This window comes from Dermacentor albipictus, chromosome 1 (assembly GCF_038994185.2).
Source record: "Dermacentor albipictus isolate Rhodes 1998 colony chromosome 1, USDA_Dalb.pri_finalv2, whole genome shotgun sequence".
Taxonomy (NCBI): domain Eukaryota; kingdom Metazoa; phylum Arthropoda; class Arachnida; order Ixodida; family Ixodidae; genus Dermacentor; species Dermacentor albipictus.
The window spans coordinates 294,156,221-294,178,263 of NC_091821.1; the positions used below are offsets into that span (position 1 = coordinate 294,156,221).

General features: G+C 44.6%; 1 protein-coding gene across 4 annotated transcripts in view; it reads right to left on the minus strand.

Moving 5' to 3' along the window:
* Nucleotides 1-22,043, minus strand: part of LOC135921904 (peptide transporter family 1-like) — a 785,940-nt gene that overhangs the window by 498,978 nt on the left and 264,919 nt on the right. Inside the window, exon 1 of one of the 4 annotated variants that reach the window (XM_070531435.1) lies at nucleotides 18,420-18,479. The exons of 2 other annotated variants lie outside the window; for them this stretch is intronic. In XM_070531435.1, the coding sequence (XP_070387536.1) occupies nucleotides 18,420-18,446 (27 nt within the window). In that variant the 5' untranslated portion in view covers nucleotides 18,447-18,479. Of the gene's footprint in view, nucleotides 1-18,352; nucleotides 18,396-18,419; nucleotides 18,480-22,043 lie in introns of those variants that run through there. One more of the 4 variants, XM_070531439.1, reaches the window with a different exon arrangement.

Consider the following 22,043-nt stretch of genomic DNA (forward strand, 5'->3'; position numbering starts at 1 on the left):
CAGATGTGCAGCGACAGCATGAACCACAACGCAAATCCTCGTCTGGTTCGGTCTGTGGTGCACGAGAACAATCCTCACACACTGCAGGTGACCGCCGTCACTTACAGCACAGGTAACAACGAGCGTTTAACATTATGCAGCGTCGGGCGCTCACGTTTCTTTAAGGCGGTGGTGGAGATATCACGCATACAGTGAAACTCGAACTTCTCTACCGTGCAGGTGCTTCTCGGACGCCGAATAACTGCGTTAAAGAAATATAAATAGCTTAATAAAAAAAATATTCAAGAATTTTACTGCTGCCTGCGGTTGAAAAGCTCTAGTTTTCGCTGAGAACTGCTACCTAATTCATTTAACTAGTCGTGGCGCGGAATCACAATAGAAACAATGAACGAGCCACTTGGTCCTGCCGGTCTTGTTTATAAAGTGGGTGAGTGTAATTGTTTTTTATGAACCGTAAAAGAACCGTCTGCACCAGCTCACGCTTGGATAAGGGACACGCGCGAGAAGGCGCGGCTCTTTTGTTTAAGCCAACTTGGTTGCATCGTGGTCTGCCGCATATCGCGTTAGAAGCAGTACAACGCGTCAATGGTGCAGTCCTTTTAGTGCATATTTGCTGGTAAAATAGCGTCCGTGATCCCAGTATGAGCGGCACTGCGATCAACTTTGCGCAAATGTCGACCGCCAACAACTGTACCAACTGATGCGTATCAAAAAGTTAATTCTGAACGGGCAGACGCTGAATGTTGTCATGGTGATAGCTAGAGCGCGACACCAGTGTTCCATTGTTTGCGTTTGAGCTGTGAAAGCACCAACGAAAATCAAGGCAACTCATGTCTGCATCTTAGGGCATTTTATAATTTAGCTAGTTGTCGCGTATTTATGAGAGCGCGAAACAACATACTCTCGTGGTGGTGCTTGCAGTACATGTATCTTGTGAAATTTCAAGAAGGCGCTCTGAACGAGCTATTTATTACATCCATTAATTGCTGGGTCAACGAGTCTTTCCACCGTTGCAGAGTGCAGCCTGCAAAGGTGACCGCATGATGGCTGCCTATGGCCACCCATGTCAAAGACTCACGAAGTCACTAGGCCCGACAATTGATGTTATCTTTTCTTTAGCAGCTCGCAACACTTGCAAGTGCGACGCGTTGCAAGACGGCCGCTGCAAGAAGCAGCAGCAGGGCAGGGTTTGGGCAGGCGACGCATGCTGCAGAGAGCCACATGCTGGTTCACGCAAGCATGACACATCGCCACTACTTGGGCTCTACGGTGCAATTTTGAAATTGCTCCCGCACCATATTCCTCGCGGGCTCGTTTGTTTCACAGGAGGTGTTTGGGCTCAATTGCACAGAAACGAGCGCCCTACTGGTGGCTGCCCTGCGTTGCTCCAGCCTGCGACACTGGTTCCTGGGGCGGAGGGGGTGCATTCTGTCCACCTGGTGGACTGTCCATTTCCGCCGCTGCTGATTCGACGCAGCTGTACGAGCAAGGAGGAGACGAGCGGTCCTAGCCCATCAGCAGCGGCCGAAATGGACAGTCCACTACTCTTCGAGAGAACGCCCTGGTGTTGTCTCCCTGTGATTGTGCTCCCTATAGAGACATAAAAATTGTCTCGGGCATTATAAATATCATAACTTAATTAAAACAACAAACTACGCCCTGGCTGCTGCACCTAAGTATTGCAGGCTGCCAAATCGGAAAAATAATCCCTATGGAGAGACACATTTCGCTGTAGTCAATAGGATTGGATTTGCCTCTGTTTTGCTGCAACGCCATTTCTGACAAACTACCTGGCGAACGCAGGGCGGCCTTATTCGAGCAAGCGTCCACTGGCAGGCCTCCTGATGAGCACCAGTGCGAGTTTGATGGATTTCACTTACTCTGAGCTCTCTGAGACCCGATCATTCCTGCTTGCCCGGAGAGACGCACTGCCGAGCTGCACTAAATTTAGCTTCGACTGCGTGGCACCGTAATGGCGACCCATGGCTTCTCTCCGCTGCACAACGATACGAAAGCAAGGGGTGCTGCAAGGGTCATAATGCTAGAACATATGTTTGCCTCACATGAGTCTTTGGCAAGCGACGTCCCTTCTGAGCGATTTTAAACATGTCAAATAAAACTCGCTGCCCTTCCACAGACGAGCGTCAGGTGAGCGCTTGCACCGCAGCGGCAGCCAAGCTGCCGCTCACCCAACGTTCCTCTCGGGACACTAAGGTGACTGTTTCGGCATGTTGGTAGGACATGAATGCACCTTTTTGCGCATAAGACGACGTCGAAGAAGAGGCTGAGATACACGAGCGCAGACTTGCAACACTGTTTTATTTTCAAGCAAGTGACCACATGCGTAACAGAATCTGCGACGCATCACGCGTGCGCTGCCCGCACAAATTACCCATCTCTGCGCAAGAAGGATAGCTCCTCGCTGGAAAGGGCGATGGATGGATTTGACACACAGGTATCACCACACCTGTCAATAAATTACGCTTCGATAGGTCCCCGGGTTAACTGATTACGATTTCTGCTGACGATTGAGCATGCACTACACACCGGTTTACACGTGACCGTGTTGTGTGTCGCTTCTTGGTCCTCCTCTTGTGCGCAAAAAGCTGCATTCCGCTCGGGACATGCACTGTATTCCTTCGACAGGAGCGCCGCGACCCGCGTATGCATACGGCCGCGTTCCTGTGCTGCAGACAGGAGCCACCTCCCGTGGCACTGGCTCGAGTGGTGACGCGGGTGACACGCTAGCTCGAGCAGGTACTACTGGCAGCACTAGTTGTACATACGCATTTACTCTCCCCCTGTCTTCTGCTATCAAGGCTTTTTTGCTCCCCCGCCGCTGCTGACCACCACTCAGGTGTCAGCAGACTGCGCCAGTCAGGCACTACGGTCACCAGTAATTTTCTGCCATTTTCTTTCTTGATTTATTTATATTCCAATAAACAGTCAATTAGCGCTCTTACTACTTTCCTTAAGCACTGCCTGGTTCAGTCACGAGGATGTTTGCGCGCGCCGTCAAAAATGTCCTTATTGATTCCAAGTGAGTTTCCTGTTTAATTTGTTTACTTACGTTCTGTATTCACTCCTGTAAGGCCTTCACATTTTTTTTTTCGTTTTTAGCGGATGCGGCCCTTACAAGAGCGAGGCTCTTCGCAACTCACTCAAGTATTCAACTGCACTCAGAGTGCTAAGCAAATAAATGCAACCACTGGCGACCGACAATGGACACCATTACAGTCGCCGACTATAGATATCTGTAGATATACTATAGACAGATACAGACTATAGACTATAGATAGACTATAAATATATATCTAGCCGCTATAGATATCTTTCAATATATTTAGATACGGCTCATCTACACCCTGATTCCTAATGCCTCCATGATTGCTGAGGTTTCGAATGAATCAAACGCTTTCTCGTAATCAATGAGAGCTATATAAAAGGGTTGGTTATATTTCGCACATTTCTCTATCACCTGAATGATAGTGTGAATATGGACTGTTGTTGAGTAGCCTTTACGGAATCCTGCCTGGTCCTTTGGTTGACAGAAGTCTAAGGTGTCCCTGATTCTATTTGCGATTACCTTAGTGAATACTTTGTAGGCAACGTAGAGTAAGCTGATCGGTCTATAATATTTGAAGTCTTTGGCGTCCCCTTTCTTATGGATTAGGATTATGTTAGCATTCTTCCAAGATTCCGGTACGGTCGAGGTCATGAGGCTTTGCGTATACAGGGTGGCCAGTTTTTCTAGCACAATCTGCCCGCCATCCTTCAACAAATCCGCTGTTGCCTGATCCTCCCCAGCTGCCTTCCCCCTATATATATTCATCGCTCTCTCTCTCTCTCTCTCTCTATACATATATATATATATACATATATATATATATATATATATATATATATATATATATATATATATATATATATATATATATTATTCTGTTCTGCAAATTCTACGAATAACTCTCCCCCGCTATTCCTAGTGCCTATGCCATACTCCCCTACTGACTTGTCTCAAGCCTGCTTCTTACCTACCTTGGCATTGAAGTCGCCTATCAGTATGGTGTATTTTGTTTTGACTTTTCCCATCGCCGATTCCACGTCTTCATAGAAGCTTTCCACTTCCAGATCATCATGACTAGATGTAGGGGCGTAGATCTGTACGACCTTCAATTTGTACCTCTTATTATGTTTCACAACAAGACCTGCCACCCTCTCGTTAATGCTATGGAATTCCTGTAGGTTACCAGATATATCCTTATTAATCAGGGATCCGACTCGTAGTTCTCGTCTCTACGCTAAGCCCCGGTAGCACAGGACGTTCCAGCTTTTTAGCACTGTATATGCTTCATTTTATTTATTTATTACAAATACCTACAGCGCCCAAGTTGGACATTGTCGTAGGGGGGTTAATTACAAACATAAAAGTCAACTTCGCAAACAAAGGCATCATATCATCTGTGGTGTTAGAAATACAATAATCGTAATTAGTAAAGAAAGACAACACATCCAATACTAACAACATCCGATTATAAAATTTGTTACACAATGAATAAAATGGCACACTGCCAATACTGTCTAAAACAGATTCACGTAAAGTTCTCTATGGCAGATGAAAAATTTGACCATTTCTTCTGCAAACTTCACTGAGCCCTATTATATCCCATTTACTGCCCCCTAATTCCTCCAATAGCACTGCTAGACCCGCCTCACTAGATAACGTTCTAGCGTTAAACGTTGCCAGGTTGAGATTCCAATGGCGGCCTGTCCGGATCCAGGGATTCTTAACACCCTCTGCTGCGTCACAGAGCTGACCGCCGCCGTGGGTCAGTTGCTTCGCAGCTGCTGAGGACCGCGGGCCGGAGTTTGATTGCTGTATTCCTATAGGAGGTTGTGGCCATGTACTGCACCAGGGTGGCCAATCCTGCTCTGGTGAGGCAGCGCGTTACCGGTTCTGGTCACAGTAATCAGGCCGCACTCCACTGTTTTCAGGCCGCACTCCACTCTGTTTTCCGTTCCCTTTGATTACCCCTACCTCCTTGCTCTTTTGCTCTTCCGAGCTGCGCTACAAGCCTAAAACAGTCCGCACTCCAGGCTTGTTTAGGCAATTTTATCAACACACGGATTTTTTTTTTAATCCGGTGGAAAATTTCGCGGCGCCGGGATTCGAACCACGGTCCCCTTGCGCGCGAGGCGGATGCTCTACCTCTACGCCACCGCTGTACCCTTGACAGGATATCCTGACAGGACGTGACAGGATGCCCAAGGACATACCACACTAAATCGATGATCGAAGCTTAAAATGACGCTGAAATGGATGCTCGGCAAAGATGGCACAACGAGGTCGTAAACATGCCGAATGTGCTCGAAAATGTTACACGGCCAGGCTAAAAGTTTTATTATTGTAAGCAAATAAACCCATGCTCTCCGGCAGGTATGAATCGCAAGTGCCTGAGTGATCGGCGGCAGCCATCTTTTGTTCCTTTCGGAACGGGGCAACCTGCGGCTATTCAGAAGAAAGTTCAGTTTTGTTCGGCATATTAATGCATCTTTAACGCGTACACGTCACTTTGACGCATTGAGTTCTCGTAGTTTTGTGACGGCGCGTGGCAAGCAGGTGAAGTGGGTGCAGCCCGAAAACATTTGACCAATTGCCGAGGGCTAATGGTGAAAAGGGCTCGAATAAGAAACAAGAATTTTTCTTTTGTTCGGTCAAATCATGCATAAGCAGTGTGTACACGTCATATCAGATGGTGAGCTATCGCGGTTTTCGTGACAGACAGGTGAAGTAGGGGTAGTCCAAAAAGTTTTTGACCAATCGCGGAAGCCTCATTGCAGAATCGGAATAGAAACGTTTGGAATAGTTTTACGCTATAGCGCCCAGCTTGCTCAGCAGCCTGGTAGCAACCGGGGTGGAGGAGCACACGAGCATTCTTGCTAACGCTTACATTGCTTCGCCCTTCGAACAAAATTGAACATAATTAACAAAAGACTGCAAAATTAGGGACTTAATTGTATTCGAGAATCTGCGACTGCTTCTTAGAATACACATTTACTTTCGTGTTATGAGAGAAAGAGGGATCAACCAACTCTTATAACCTTTTCAAACTCCAGAGTGGGGGTGCGGGCCTTACACGAGTAAATACAGTATTATTCTCACGTAGCGAATTTGAAGGCCTCAATATATGGTAAGCACGCCTGTTGCTGAGATATGGCAACGTCAGGTGCAAGTGATCGGTTGCGATTCTTGAAGACCGCAAAAGAATGGACGCCATCCCGTATGCGCCCAGAAAGCCTGGAACATATTGGTGAACCAGGCGGTGTCATGTCGGGATCAAAGGAACTGTGCCGATTATTTGTCGCAACGTAACCACATCTACAAAATAAATGTAGCATTAACCACCGCAACAAGTTTGTTCACTGCTGAGAGGGTCTGGTGAATAACATTTCGATTTCTTTAGACCGAATTTATGTACACCAGACTGCCGATACATTAATATCCGGCTAAGGGGACGCGATCGCAAAGTTCATGAAGGTGCGGACGGTCACTTGGCCACAAGTGGGGATGCCGACCATACTTGGATAATAGAGAGCTCTAGTTTAAGGGACGCAAGCCGCTTGCGTCTTTTAAACTAAAACTCTCCAATAGCTTCGTGACTAGGACGCACGACTGGCCGCTGAGATGAACAGGATGACCTTGTAATTAGCGCGCGGTAAATTTCGCTGGAAAGTAAGGAGCTTTCTAGGCTGTGCATGGCCACCGTTGTATGACGTATGCGATTTGTGTTCCCATGCATCTCTGGCAATTTGGTGCGTCTTACATTACTACTACGTTCTTCCCGTATTCCTCCCAACACTTGCACAATCGTTGCACACATCCCAATAAACCTTGGCTGATAGTAGCACTTGTGCTATGCATTTTTTGGCCTTTCTTACCTCTTGCACTATCCGAGGTTCTAATGATAATAGAAACGATAGTTCGTTTATTTCTCAGCATCAAGATGAGGGAGGCTGGGAAATAAAGCTGAGAAGCAGCTTGATTAGCTCCGGCCTCCCGGAAATATCCTTTGGCAATTGTACAGCAAACTGAAGTGCGCATAATTAAGGTCAAAAGGTGACATGCACAGCGAATAAGACAAACAGCATTATCAACAGCATTAAACTGCAAAAAAACAGCACAAAAACCAGCATTATCAACTGCAACGCAAACCATTTTCATTGAAAAGGAATAGTAAAAACAGCACCCCGAAACAACTTACATTATGACAAAAACAAAAAAAACAAAGAAAACACTCATAACTACTCAATGCAGTGTAACTGCGATAGTTAAAACAGAGTAACGTGTATCATATTTATGAAGAAACGGAGCTATTATTTTTAAATAAGTGGGCACGGCGAAAGCGCTTGGCGCAGGTCGTTCACCATGCGCCTCATCTTCTTTGTAAAGGCTCTGTTGCTGTCAGCGCAAGGTTCATCGCCTGCAACCACGCTAACGCCGGTATCGACAACACCAAGCATCAGCAATCAAGCTCGGATACTCAACGTCATCATCGAACCGCCTCCTTTCCCGAGCCATGGATTCGTGACGTCACCGGCCATTACCCCTATAAAGACTGTCCCGCACCCGAGGATCTTCAGTGGGCACGGCGAAAGCGCTTGGCGCAGGTCGTTCACCATGCGCCTCATCTTCTTTGTACAGGTTGGTCACAACTGTTCGTTTCGTAGTGACAATAGGTTTTTAGTTGTTCTGCCGTGCCCTCAACTTTGTATAAGTATAGCCTATGATTGTTTTTGCTCCTGCGAACTGATGTTGAGTGGCGATGCTGAGGAAAATCCTGGACCAACAGTTGAAGAAATGTTTCAATCCTTGATAGAAGGACAACAGGCAATAAGAAATGATATCGCGGACTTAAAAATGCGCTTTGAAAATACAGAAAAAGCGGTTGATTGTTTTGACAAACGTTTGACTCAGTTGGCAGAAGTTCTACAAGAAAATACGAGCACAGCTGCTACCTTGGTCGCAACTGTATGTAAAATGGAAGGGGTACTAAAATCACAGAAAGCCAGGATGATCGACCTAGAAGATCGAAGCAGGCGATCAAATCTGATAGTTTTTGGCGTTCGGAAATTCCCAATGAAACTTTGTCGCTTTTACGTGACAAGGTTTTAAACGACGTGTTTCTGAATAAATTGGGCTTGAGCTGTTCGTCGGTGGCAAGAATACATAGGCTTGGGAGGAGTTCAGATGGCAAGCCGATCATCGTGTATTTCCAGGACTACACGGAAAAACATTCAGTCATGCAGAACGCATTTAAGCTAAAAGGTTCAAACATTTCTATTCAGAATGATTACTGCGCTGACACGTGGCGCAAACGCAAACTGCTTTGGACTAGTGCGAAGGCAGACAAAGATAGCGGAAAAAAGGTTCAGCTGATTCACGATAAGCTGCAAATTGATGACCAGTATTTTTCTTGGGATGATGCCTCCAACTCCCGTAAACAAATTTCTGGAACTGATAGTACACCGAGCCGCAAAGAAAATTATAGAACGAACAGCTCAACGTCCGAAAGCTAGCTTTTGCAGGCGCACCAGCTCCGGCTTCTCTCATTCAATGCCAGAAGTATTGTAAATAAAACAGATAAGCTGGAAGATTTGCTTTTGTTATATGACCCCCATGTCTGCATCATTTCCGAAACTTGGTTGCACGAAGCCATTCGCGACGACGAAATAGTTCCGCCGAACTATCATCTGTACAGAAAAGACAGGGTTTCTCGCGGTGGTGGTATTGCAGTCATAACAAAATCCAGTGTTCATGTAACAGTTGCAGATCGAATCAAGGAACACGAAAGTTTACTCTTGAAGGCATCTATCTGGGGAATGTCATTTTTTTTTGTGCTCTGTATATCGGGCCCCAGGGGCTGATGACTCTTTTATGCATCAGTTGTATGATCATCTTCTGAAACTAAAGGGAAAAAACTTAATAATAGCAGGTGACTTTAATCTACCGTGTCTAAACTGGAATCATTTAAACAATGGTTCATCTCTTTCTGGTGACTTGGCGATAGACATTATGTTCAGCCTGGGCCTCCAGCAGGCTGTTTATCGTGACACCCGTGGAAATAATATTCTCGATCTTCTATTCCTGAGCGAAGTATTTTCTGATGGAACAACAACGGTCGAGCCTGGTATATCAGATCACAAGCTGATATCTTTTTGCTGGAAAGTTCCTGCGCAGAAGCACATAGATCACAGAACAGTTAAAACAATTAGAGATTTCACTAAGGCAGATGATGTCGCGATTATAGATTATGTAGATACGCAACTTGGTATAATCGAAAATAATGTTGAACTTTCATGGCAACGTTTTGAGGAGACTGTAAAGTACTGTACCGAGCACTTTGTCCCGTTAAAAGTACTTCGAAAACAGCGCCTAAATCCTTGGATAAATCGAGATATTATTCAGACCAAGCGTAAAATAAAAAGGCTGAGAAAGAGGAACAAAGCTACAACCCCGCAGATTACGCAGCTGAAACAAGACTTACTACGAAAGGTAAATTCGGCTAGAGATGAGTTCTACAGCTTGAATCTTGAATAATTTATTTCTAGCGATCCTAAAAAGTTCTGGCTGCATCTAAGCCAGAGAAAACAACAGATACAAAGCATTAACATCAACGGAATTGAAATAGAGGATGCGCACTGGATTGCTGAATACTTCAATGTATATTTTCAAAGTGTGTTTACAGAACGTGATCAGTGTGAACTTTCCAGTAAAAGTAGCCCATCGGTTGATAATATTTTAATCAGTCGCAAAGGTGTCCTGGCATTGCTTCTAAATATAAATATTAAGAAGTCAGCTGGGCCCGATAACATTCCTAATGCTTTCTTGAGGCGATATTCTTAGCAATTATCTGAATTCATTTCTAATCTTTTCCAGTTATCCTTAAAATTAGGTGCAATACCATCAGTCTGGAGTAAAGCACGTGTTGTGCCGGTACACAAGAAAGGAGACCGCCAATCTGTTTCAAATTACCGTCCTATATCTATTACTAGCTCGTGTTGAAAGCTATTGGAACATATTGTCGCTGGTTTTATACAAGAGGTTTTGAAAGATCATAGCATACTATCACCTTTTCAGCATGGTTTCAGGAAAGGACTCTCCACTGTAACTCAACTCGTAACAACCGTACATGAGCTATCCCGCATACTTGATTTATCTGGACAAATAGATGCGCTCTTTCTGGACTTCAGCAAAGCTTTTGATAAAGTTCCCCATGCAAAGCTATTACATAAATTAGATAAAATTGGACTCCCATTTGGTATCATACAGTGGATATGTGCTTATCTCAAAAACAGTGAACAGTTTGTTGATATTAGGAATTGTACTTCCAGTGCACGTCAGGTCACCTCAGGAGTCCCTCAGGGCAGTGTACTAGGACCATTGTTATTTTTTATCTATGTTAATGACTTGATTGATGTTATTCCTGGTAATGTGTCCATACGGTTATACGCGGATGATTGTGTTATCTTCAAGGAAATTGTGTCCTATGATGATCATTTTGTGCTGCAAAGATGCCTTGCAGAAATCACTGACTGGTGTTCCAATTGGGGAATGGAGCTCAATGCGGAAAAAACTGTACTTTTACGCGTAACAAGAAAAAAATCTGCTAGCATTTTTTCGTACCAACTTGGAAATAGAACTGTCCTCGAAGTCGACAAATACAAATACCTTGGCGTTACCCTCAACAATAAGCTTACATGGTCAACTCATATCTCGGATGTTTGCTCAGCTGCGCTAAAAAAATTGTGGTTCATAAAAAGCAAGCTTAAAAACGCGCCTGTAAGGACTAAAATGTTAGCCTACAATGCAATAGTGAGATCAAAGTTAGAATATGCTTCCGAACTCTGGGACCCGCATACCATGAAAGACACAAAAGAACTTAAGCGAGTACAGAGAAAACCAGTGTGATTTATTTACGGGAAATATGCCAGGAACGATTCGCCGTCCTCAATAATGTTACAAAATAGAATACAGAGACTCGAAATACGCAAAAAAATTAATCGTCTTGTACTACTACATAACACTCTTTCTGGAAAAAATAATATGACGCTACCAGCTTCCATATCTCGGCCTTCTACAAGGAGAACACGACACATTCATGAGTATTTGCTTGCACCGATCTTCGCGAAAACAAACGCTTACAAGTACAGTTGTTTCCCTCGAACGGTGAACGATTGGAATTCACTTCCCATTAGTGTATTTCAGTCTAAAGATTTCATGGCTGCATTGCAAAATCATTTTTGTGCAAGTTAGCGAAGTTGACGTTATCATTTGTGCTTCTTTTAGTGCATTATGTTCATTTCATGTTGCATTGTATACGCTTTTCTGTGTTTTCTTGTTTGTGACATGCCCCTCCTGCTTGGGCCAAAGTATTGGCCTGCAGTATTATTAAATAAAATAATAAATAAATAAATTCCATCATATATTTTAGCATTGCTAAAAATATAATTTAAAGAAAGCCCATGATTGGAGACCAATTTGCGAAATGAATGAAACAAGACATTTGAAATTTTGAAAAGAAAGCTCGAACATATTTTCTGGATGACCTTTCTGGAGCGTTTCTTGACTATTCCAGGTTATTGTTCATTAAAGTCGCTTATTAGCAGTAAACAGGACAGGGTGCAAAAGTCAAACGGCACCAGCGGGACCCTCGGTGAACAAGCTTGGTGATTCAATATCCACGTGTTTGCACAGTGCGAAATACGAGGACTGAAGGAAGAACACGGGCGCTGACTTCAACTGATCCTTATTTGCGAAATCACCAGAATATATACATGAGCAAAAGTAATGAAAAAACACCTTTTGCATTGTGTCCCACATGAACTCTTATTGCATCACAGCCAGATATTTGATCTCGTTTTTTTTTTGTGTGTGTGTGTATGAAGGAAATAGACGGCATGCTGATGCAAAGGTTTCCCAGCCGCTGTGTCTTGTCAGCCTCTTTCATTTCACGCGTAAACTGTTCTCGGTGTTTAGAAATTACGACGCAGTTTTCAAATTCAGGGTCACAATGGCAGTCTCTGCAGTGAATGCCAAGATGACCTGGCACGCCTGTATAAACATTGTAAAAAAGCTCTTTCAATCGCTCATTTAAACATCTGCCTCTTTGGCCAACGTATTTCTTTCCGCAAGTCAGGGGAGTTATGTAAACCGCACCGAGAGCGCATGCTCCAAACCCCTTCCTACGGTTAGTATTGCAAATATTTCGTCGTGTGGCATGAGCATTCACATGCCTACAGAGCACTGATAATTCTTCCGGGGCAGAAAAAAAATTAACATCTACTTTCCTGCCTATCTTCTTGAAGCTGTGCGATATCTTGTACAAGTAAGAGAGCACCGCGACTGGCTTATTGTCTCTGGCAGCGCTGTGAGCTGGTGCTTTGTCTCCCAGCTTGATTTTCTTTCATAATGTTTCTGTGACTGAAGCTAAGAAAAGCTCGGGGTACCCAGCATATGTCAGGCGCTTGCAGACTGCGCGTCTCCAAATATTCTTCCTTCAGTCCTCGTCTCTTGCGCGGTGCAAACATGTCGATTAACAAGAATATTGATATAAAATGATTAAATGATACAGCAGTGTAAAATTATACAATCTACAAGTAAATAAAAAGCGAACGCATTAGTGAAAAAGAATACATTCGATTCTTATGCATGGAGTCATACATGTAAAATAAAAAAATTTCTCACATTATCAATCTAAATTGTATAAGCCTATCTAACAGGTGAAGTACACACTTTACAAACAAAGTAAGTTGATCAGGAGAACTAGTTATAGAAAATGAAATTTTTGAGTTCATATTTGAATGCGTACAAAGATGTCAATGATTTAAGGGTAAGTCATTCCACACTTTAATCGCTAAGAAGCAGGAAGTCATTTTGCCATAGTTGGTGTTGCATTTAGGCGATAGAAATCTGTAATTACGGGCAGACCCAGTGCTATCGGTATTTGTGAGCAACCTGGAGTCTACTAATTGACATGCGAGCTGTTTGTTAAGCAATTTAAAAAAGTAAATGGAATTTAAGCAAGCGAGATATAGGAAGAATGAACCTCGCATAAGGCACGGAGAAGCATTAGAGTAAAAAAAACTGTTGGTAATAATGTGAGTGTGCGGACGAAAGGTGACCGTTATATTTCCCCACGAAGTGATGTGAATATGTATGAAGGCAAAGACAATAAGGCGAGATTTAATAAGCGCGCTTATACCAAAAGCAGTTTCGTTTAACGTAAGCAATGTGATTATTAAACCTTAAGTTAGGATCTAATTCTTTGCCAAGGAAAGTTACACAAACAGCTGCTGGGATTAAATGCTGGCATATGGATACTTGTGGTAGATAACTTTTTGGGGTGTTTCAAAAATCACGAATTGAGCTTTAAGTGGGTTCAAAGTTAGGTTCTTTAAAGAAAACCACAGAACTTTGGTCAATTCATTGTTCAGCTTGGTGATTGGCAATGTTAAAGATTGATGCGAGATGGAAATGTTGGTATCATAAGCGTAAAAGACTGCTTCAGGAAGAGTAATGCAATCAGGTAAATCACTAATAAAGATATCAAATAATAAAGGCCACGTATGCGGTACCCCAACTGCGGTAGCCCTTGATTAATGGTCTTAACATTTGAATAAACGCCACCTATGCAGATTGATTCTTCACGATCAAGTAATTTTTATTTAAAAAGAAAAGTTAAAGGTGGAAAAATGATACCCAATAATTCTAGTTTAGTAAATAAAATATTATGATTAACGGTGTCAAATGCTTTAGTAAAATTAAGAAAAACATAACCGACGAAATCGCCGTTGTCCATGGAAGCCTTTAAGAAATCGGTTAATGATAGTAAAGCTAAATTGGTTGAACTACCTGCACGGAAACCGAATCGACAAGTCTTTAGCAAATCAAATTTGTCAAGGTACTTGTTAATACGCTTCAGAAATAATTTTTCAATAATTTTGCAAACTGAAGACAGAATAGAGATAGGGCGATAGTTTAGGACCTCTGTAATATCACCTTCTTTATGCACCGGGGTTATCTTGGCCTTCTTAAGTGTGCTCGGAAAGGTAGAATATTTGAAAATTAGATTAATTATATTGCTTAATACTTCCGCAATGTACGAAGCACCGAGTTACAGTTCTTTAGATTTAGGATTGTAGAACACACTTTATCAGGAGTGACAGGAAAGAGAAGAATGGTTACAAAGTGTACGAGGATACGATGAAGCTACATGCACACGTTACAGAAGCGACCCCTAAACTAGTGCCGGATGACTAACCTGTGGTCTATTCGAAAATAATTGAAAAGCTTCCCGTTTTTTTGGGGGGTTATTTTTTGTCTTACAAAATTATTTTTCACAAAAAAGTCATTTGATTTTTTTAGAAGGTTATTCAACCAATTACTATGTTTTTATACAGAAGCTTTAGACCCACATTGAATAGCAGTTTGAGTTTAACTGCAGAAATTTGTGTCTTAACATTTTCGTCCCGTAATTGGTCGAACATAATTGTACTTTCCAAGTGTCTGCATGACGAACAGAATATTTGTGAACTCTCCTGGCCATGCAAGCAGGCTAATTTAGCGAGAAAGCGTCCACTGTTCTAAATTTCTGATTTGTGTGCTGTGGAAAGGTGATAAGAATATACGTAAATAATAAAGGAAAAATAAAAAATCAATAGAAAATAATAAAAAAATTATAAAATAATAAAGGGAAAATAAAGGGTCCTGGACAATTACGAATTTTTATTCAAATGTGAGGCTTTTCTTTCGATCAACCCGTATGGGTTTCCTTTGTAGGAATTGCTACGAACGGGTGGATATCTGATTTTCTCTTTAATAATTACTTCTCTCCCCCTTGCGGGGTTCCGCCGAACTGTTACGTCGAGTATACGTAAAGTATTTGTAAAATATCATGCTTACGAAAAAGTGGTGCTGATTGATGATCGGAAGCTACGTTATGCAGGGTGCCCCAAGTATCATACACCAAGCGTTAAGAATATGCAAATGCCACGCAGCTGGGCAGAGCCAAGGTAATGTTTACCGCCGCTAGGAGATACTCAGATTATCTTTTGCATTAAACCTAACTACATAATTAGTCTCAATTAATTAACCAACTTCTCGAATATCATAATTAGATGGAAAGTGCCAGTGAGAAAATTGTAAAGCAACATGAAAAGTTCCCGATACAGCTTTCTGTCGCTCAATACGTGGTACAGAAAAGTTTTTTCCCGAGCGTGAAAGCAGCCCGCGAATACACGGAAAGTGCCTCGAGCGGCCAATCGCGCCACAATTACGCATTGCAAATGATAAATTACGTAAATTACTAATATTGAGAATTTATCGGTATTTAAATTTCACCTATATATGCAAGTCGAAGAGAAGTGGACCAAAGATACTTCCTTTTGCAACACAAGATAAGATTGGCTTTACATCCGATGAGTGGGCATTTATATTTACGAACTGGCGCCTACAACTTAAATAAGAGCGGAGAAGGGCCACGACTTTGCCGCGAAATCCGTACTTTTCTAGTTAATTAAATAACAAGTTATGATGAAGATAGCCGAAGGCTTTGGTAATATCTACATAGAGCCGCAGAGTCAAGTGTCGCTTCTCAAAAGCATTCAAAACGAACTGCTTCTGTTCTGATAAAGCGAGTTCTGTTGAGCGCTATCCATACTATGTAGCCCGACGACAGAGCTTGTAAAATGAGGAGCATTTATTTTTTGCGTCTTCGCATCAAGTACTGGGTGGTGTGTTTCAAGCGCACCGGGTCGCAGGGAGACGTCTGCCGAGGTCCAAAACGTGGCTGGCCTTCAATGGAGACAGCTCCGATGCGTGTGAATGCATGCAGATGGTCTGTTCCATTTTGCCTGACACGGACTCTACGATACCGGGCTAAGAAAGCGCTACAGTTTACTAAAGAGATTTGCGCATTCGCAAGTGTTCATACATTGTCTTGGCTGCGAGTCTCTTCCGGTCTTAAATAGCACTACTATAGTACGACAAGTACTGGACGACATCAAGCACACTTATATTGCTTGTTTTTGTTAAAGACGAGTCTCGTATTTGCACCGCGCGCCATGCAACGAGGTGCATTTTTGCTCTGCTCCGTCGTGCCGATAGTCGTGTGCTCCTATCGTACGACGATCGATATGCGTACAACAATGCCATGTCTGTTCTGCTCGCAGGGAAAGCTCACACGTCTTTACGCAAGATAGACACGAAGGAAGTATGAGCAGTCACGCTGGGGAAGCCGATTGGTGGGCACAACCATTGTGCTTGGTACCACGTTTGCCGCATACTACATGCCCCGTATTATTTTCTCCCTCGCAGTCAATAGAGAACACACACCATAATCTCTGTATTCATGCACGACATCGCTGAAGGATGCTTCATTGTCTAGCAGCTCAGTGCGCACGCACGGCGCGTGACAATCGGCTTTGTCCTTTCGCGGTCGCGGGTCGGGCATGAAAAAACACTGGAAGCGAGAACTGCCCGCTACGACAACTGCCCGAAACGGAACAATCACTGCGCCAGTCTCGCCGAAGCAATGTCTGCGTGCCTCTTCGTCTTTGGGGTTGGACTCCGTGCTCGGAAAAAGAACCGATCCAAAATAAAGGCGCCGAAAGGTTATCGCAGGGACGGCAAGACGCACTCGTTGGCGTCATTTACGACAACCCATCCGAGAAAGCTTGCTGGGCACGATATCTTTTTGTATATAAATATCATATACGGTGTCTCAGGTGCCGCAGAAGAACACACTCCTTGTGTCGCAGGGCTCTTGCAGGTCGTTGGTGCAGCCAATGAGTGCCGGCCTGTGCGCATCCCGCTCAACCAGCTGCTGTCTGAGAACACGCAGGCGCCGCCCTTCACTGCCGTCTCTCGCAGCTCCTGAAGCCCTCACCGGAAAGTAGACAAGCGGTGCAGCTGACGTTCGCGCTACGAGACTATAAAAAACCTCGTCTATATAACAAATAGTCGCTATGGTTGCATTAGTCAGCTTTCCATATCGCTGCAAGGAAGCCAACTTGCCTTAACTGCCAGATTTCCGTTGGCGTGCCTCATGATGTGGCCCAAGACACAGCGTCGTGTGCGTCCTGTCAGCCTTTCCTTATAATCATCAACAAGCCCAACTTTCCCAACTCTAGATGTGGCGGGCTTCTTTACTTGCACGGCACTTTCTTCTTTGGGATTCCAGGTTGAATCAAGATGGCGATGGATTACGATTCATTGTAAACGTGTAACACAAAGCAAATGAAGAGACACAAAAGGCAGCCAGAACGACCATGCAGCACTCGTTCTTTCTTGCTTTTGCATGTTGGGTTTTCCGTTTCTTACATGGTTAATAAAAAAAAAGAACTTGGAGGTTTTCTGGCTAGTTTGCTTTTTCGCGACTTAAAGACAATGGGTAACTTGAAAGTTGTGACTTTTTAGCTTGAGTGTTCGTGATTGAGATTATTTGTGTATGTTTGATACTACACGGTGCTTACACATCGCTCGCGTTCGTCTAACAAACTTGACAGTCGATAACGTGTGGTGTACTGTAGTGTCGCCCCGAACATGGCCAATTCTCCGCCGTAGAGACGCTGTGAATTAGAAACGGGGGTAGGTCAACAATTTATTGAAAGCGGAGAGAATGGCATCGACGCAAAGCAGGCTGACGATAGCGCAAGTAGGTCATTCTTGCGCCTTGTCTGCTGACCCTACAAGCCGATTTTCTACACTGGAATCACGCATTCTGAGTACTGCGCTTCATATCTCCGGAGGTGGACAAGCCGCCCATTGCTTCATTGTTCCACAGCTTGATAACATTTCCTTGTCCAAGTGCTTACAGCCCAAATACCAGTCAAAGCCCCCGATGCGAGCACATCATGCTGAGTCAGCAAGAAAATGAGGATAGCAATAGGGGCTTGTTGGTACGGCATATCTTATTTTGTTATAGCGCAAGCTTGACAAGGACAAAAGAAGGCACATCTGACACACACAGCGCTGTGTGTGTCAGATGTGCCTTCTTTTGTCCTTGTCAAGCTTGCGCTATAACAAAATCAGCAAGAAAATTCCACAAACTATCAGATATTACTGCCGCTTTCGCATCCTCTAATTAGAAAACGCAGAGATTGCAGAAACCACGCAGAGATTGAGCAAATCATGAAATCATGCAGAGATTGATTAAGTGGACAATCGACGACATTTCAATTCCGCATGAGGCTGAAGCACAAAATGAGCAGCAAGCTTTCAGGCCACCCATCGTATCCCCCAGTGCATGCAAGACGCAACAGCATCTGGTAAAGCGTACACGAAACTGTTTACCGTGACGGTTCCGACAGTAGCCAACGCGTCGGCCAAGCACAGGGCGCAAGGTGCAAAGTGAACCAACCTTTGCGATGTGGCGCTGGGTATCCATGGCTGCTTGGCCGAGGTCGCGCGAGCCGGCGTGCCCTATATAGGGCGAAAGGAGGCCGGCGCCCTCCTCTTTCCGCTGTCCTCAATATATGTTGGTTGGCGCTGCGCTCGGCGGAAGATTCCTCCTCCTGTTCCGCCTCTTCTTTCCCCGCCTTCACAGCGGGCCTTGCATCCCTTGAAACCTGCCTCTATGCCGCCGAAACTTTCTCAAACTTACTCGGCATCATTTGGCAACAAAGAACTTTCTGCAAAATCTTTCTGTCGCCAGGCTAAGCTGGTTGAAGAAAGCTAACCGGGTTTCAGCGCCACTTTTTCAAGCGTCAAAGCAATGGCCGTCCCTTTAGAGGCCTTTTTTTCACTCGCGCGCATCAAGGCTCTGAGTTCACGCGGGCAAACCATGGTCACAGTACCGCCTGTGACGTGAGTCTTCTTTGCGATTGTTCCTTCGCGCTACAATAATTTGTTAAGGCTATAAAAGGGTGGTCCATTTCTGTGGCGTACCGCAAGGATGCAGACGGTATTGTCTGCCCCGGATTATTTAGCGCACTGCGTGTAAATCATCTTGATGAGCAAGCAAGCGACACAAGTGGCGTCGTTAAGTGAGACATTATATGAGACCGGCGTCCTTCTTTACACGTGTTCAGATCAACAACCTCGACATACACGCTGAAAGAGCTAAGGTATCCAAGCAGCGTTTTGTTGTTCATCACGCGATGCTCGTATAATAGCGGTACTAACCATGTTCATTTCTTGTGCGCGAAGGTCCGTGTTGCAAAGTAAATATGGCAATTTAGTTATACCCCTTTGTACTGGCTTTCAGCCACTATCGGCGAGAAGGCCGGTAAGATCGCTAAAAATTACTTATTTCGGTGAACAACGAGGCCATATACTTGAAGCTTTGTTCATATTTATGCACGTCGTGCAGCAGTGCAAGCTTTGCCTATATTTCAGCAGAAAATGCATGAGCTTCTACAGGCACAATAGTGGGCAACATCATCAATAAAGCGTGGTGTCACGCGCGCACAGGCAACCATGCCTCGCTCGATCAGTGCGGACTGTCAAAACGCTGGCACGAGGAAGAACACATCGACTGAATTGGTGCTGCCGCAAACTGAGCGGCGAGAACGCAACGCACACGAAGCTATCAGGCCTCGGCGCCCTTCGATTCGTCGCAGATGGCTTTCAAGATAGGCTCCGCCCGAAAGTAGAACGCCCCTCCCCCAGGTGCCTTGCGTCCGGTGGAAAACGGCGTGCTTGCCCGCCGCCTGACGCGCGAGACCAAGCCTCGGCTCAAATGCGCACGCGTCCACTCGCACCTGCAGCGCGCGTCCACGGTGTTATTGCACTTGCGGAACAGCCCGGAGTGTCCAGACAATCGCAATAAAGCGCATTCAATTCGCTGCCCCTCAAAGCAAAATGATATGACAACGTGTGCTCATCCCAATTAGAGCAATGCTGCAGTTACGCTTCGCTATCGATTCGCTAAGTGATTGTTCGTGTTGCAACGTTTCACAATTATGAAGATTTCCAAACTGCAGTCCACAAATTAACGAAGTAGTTAACTAACAAAAGCAGGGCCAAACTCCGCGTATTAGCTCCGCAGGCCGCTCTCGCGTTAAGTTAAGCTCATCGTTTGCTTTTATGGCTGACAGCACTCCTTTCTGGTTTCAGGAGACCGCTTTATTCATACCGCAAGGCAGACCACAAGTAAAAAAACCTAAAAGCTGGTGTCACTATACTCGCGCAAAACCTTCTGTGGCAATGAAGGGAAAGCCGCGGGCGCGCGGCTGCTGCACATGGATTACAGCGCCAAGTAGTCGGTCAGCCTTTGACAGCGCTTTTGGTTTCTCGGAACACACGCTTAATCGGCGCACCTTCACGTGCGACGGTTTCGCGTTTGCCCAGACGCGGAAGGAAAAAGCCGTGAAAAAAAGTAAAGCTTTACACTCAGTGGTGCGTTTTATCTTATTTAACTGTTGCTAATAATATGTATATCTCTTCCCCAGCTTAAACTAACGTGGATGAAAGCAGGGGAACCTTTTCAGAAGCGCTCTCACTTGTGGACGTTCTGCCTCCGTAGCTTTCCCTTCATTGCCATTGAAAATTGTTCGCGAGTATAGTTACGGCGTCGTACAAGATTTCGTGGTTGAATACATTTAAAATAATTTTCCGTCATGTCACTAGAACACACAGAGTTTGATGTCTACGTAAAATAGTGAACGTTGTATAGACGGAGTTCTGCGGAGAGGAGGGAGCCAGCGTGATCGAGAATACACGTACAGTAACTAACTTGGAAGGTTATCGGTGTCAACGTCTCGGAGGGCTCGCTTTTCTAACGAAACGTGGCTCTTTGTGTTTAACATGTTACAGATAACGTACGTAAATCGCACAAAAATTTGTCTTTACAAACGCCGTAATGAACACAAATTATGGGGCAGAAATCTGAACAGTTTGCAGTCAGTTGTTAATAATACGAGTACAGAAACTCTCGCCAGTAGTTGTTTTGGTAGCATTTCTGTAAAATATTCGATTGCTGCACCAGGTACCTAGTTTGGATACAAATTCAGTAGATTTTTCTAACGTTTTGTTCTTTTTCTTTTGCCTGTTTGCCTGACATGGGAAAAGCCTTTTAGCTACTTACATCTGACAAGGCATGGTTACCGTGCATCACTGCTGCCGGCCCGCTGCACGCATCGTCGTGTCGTGCGTTTTTACGTGCGCTTTTTAGGCCGTTCTTACATGACGCTAGAGAGCACATGCAAAAACAGCGGAATAAATGTCTCGCAGAAGCAGCACCACAAACGTGCTTATGCCTATAACCCGGCGGTGCATTACAAATGTGGCTGTCGAGCGGCTTGCTGTCATTTGCGATTCTCAGGTGTACATGGAGAAAGTGTTATGCAAAAGACAGACAGGGCTGGCCTAGCTGGTATGACATTTGGCAGTTAGTTCTCCACAACACTGGTGAAACACACATGGAAAGACAAAAAAAAGTTGGTTGTGACGCGAAATCGAAGGACTACAGCGTGACAGGCAGACACGCTACTTCAGTGCCACCGCCAAAGCTTGCCAGATGGCTTTTCCAGTTTTTATAATAAACACCGCCTCGAAATCGGCAAGAGAGTTTGCCGCGCTATTTCTGTTGATTCGGTCATTTCGCCGGCGCCCATTCTCGTGTAATTTGCGTGCGTTCTACTCTAAACTGGTACCCTACATAGCCCCTTATAAATGCCTCTTTCGTTAGAATGCCGAGCTCTGCGCCTTACTAGCACAGGTGGCCGTTGATGACAGGCCGATCTGTTTCCACTGCTGTCGCATCGGCCACGTCGCTCGTCACTGCTGCAACCGATGGCCACCACCTCCTCGGACATACGCCGCCGCTTATTCCCGCACCTTTGGACCTTCCGGATCCAGCCGGAAAACTAGGCACTGCAGCTTCTGGAGGTGAAGCTGCGTTGTCGACCCTGTCCTCAAATCCTCTACTCACGTTACCCACGAACCGAAACCTTCTTAACGTTGACGTTTACGGCTATCCTGTCACGGCACTCATCGATACAGGAGCACATCTTTCTATTATGAGTGCTGCCTTCCGACGACG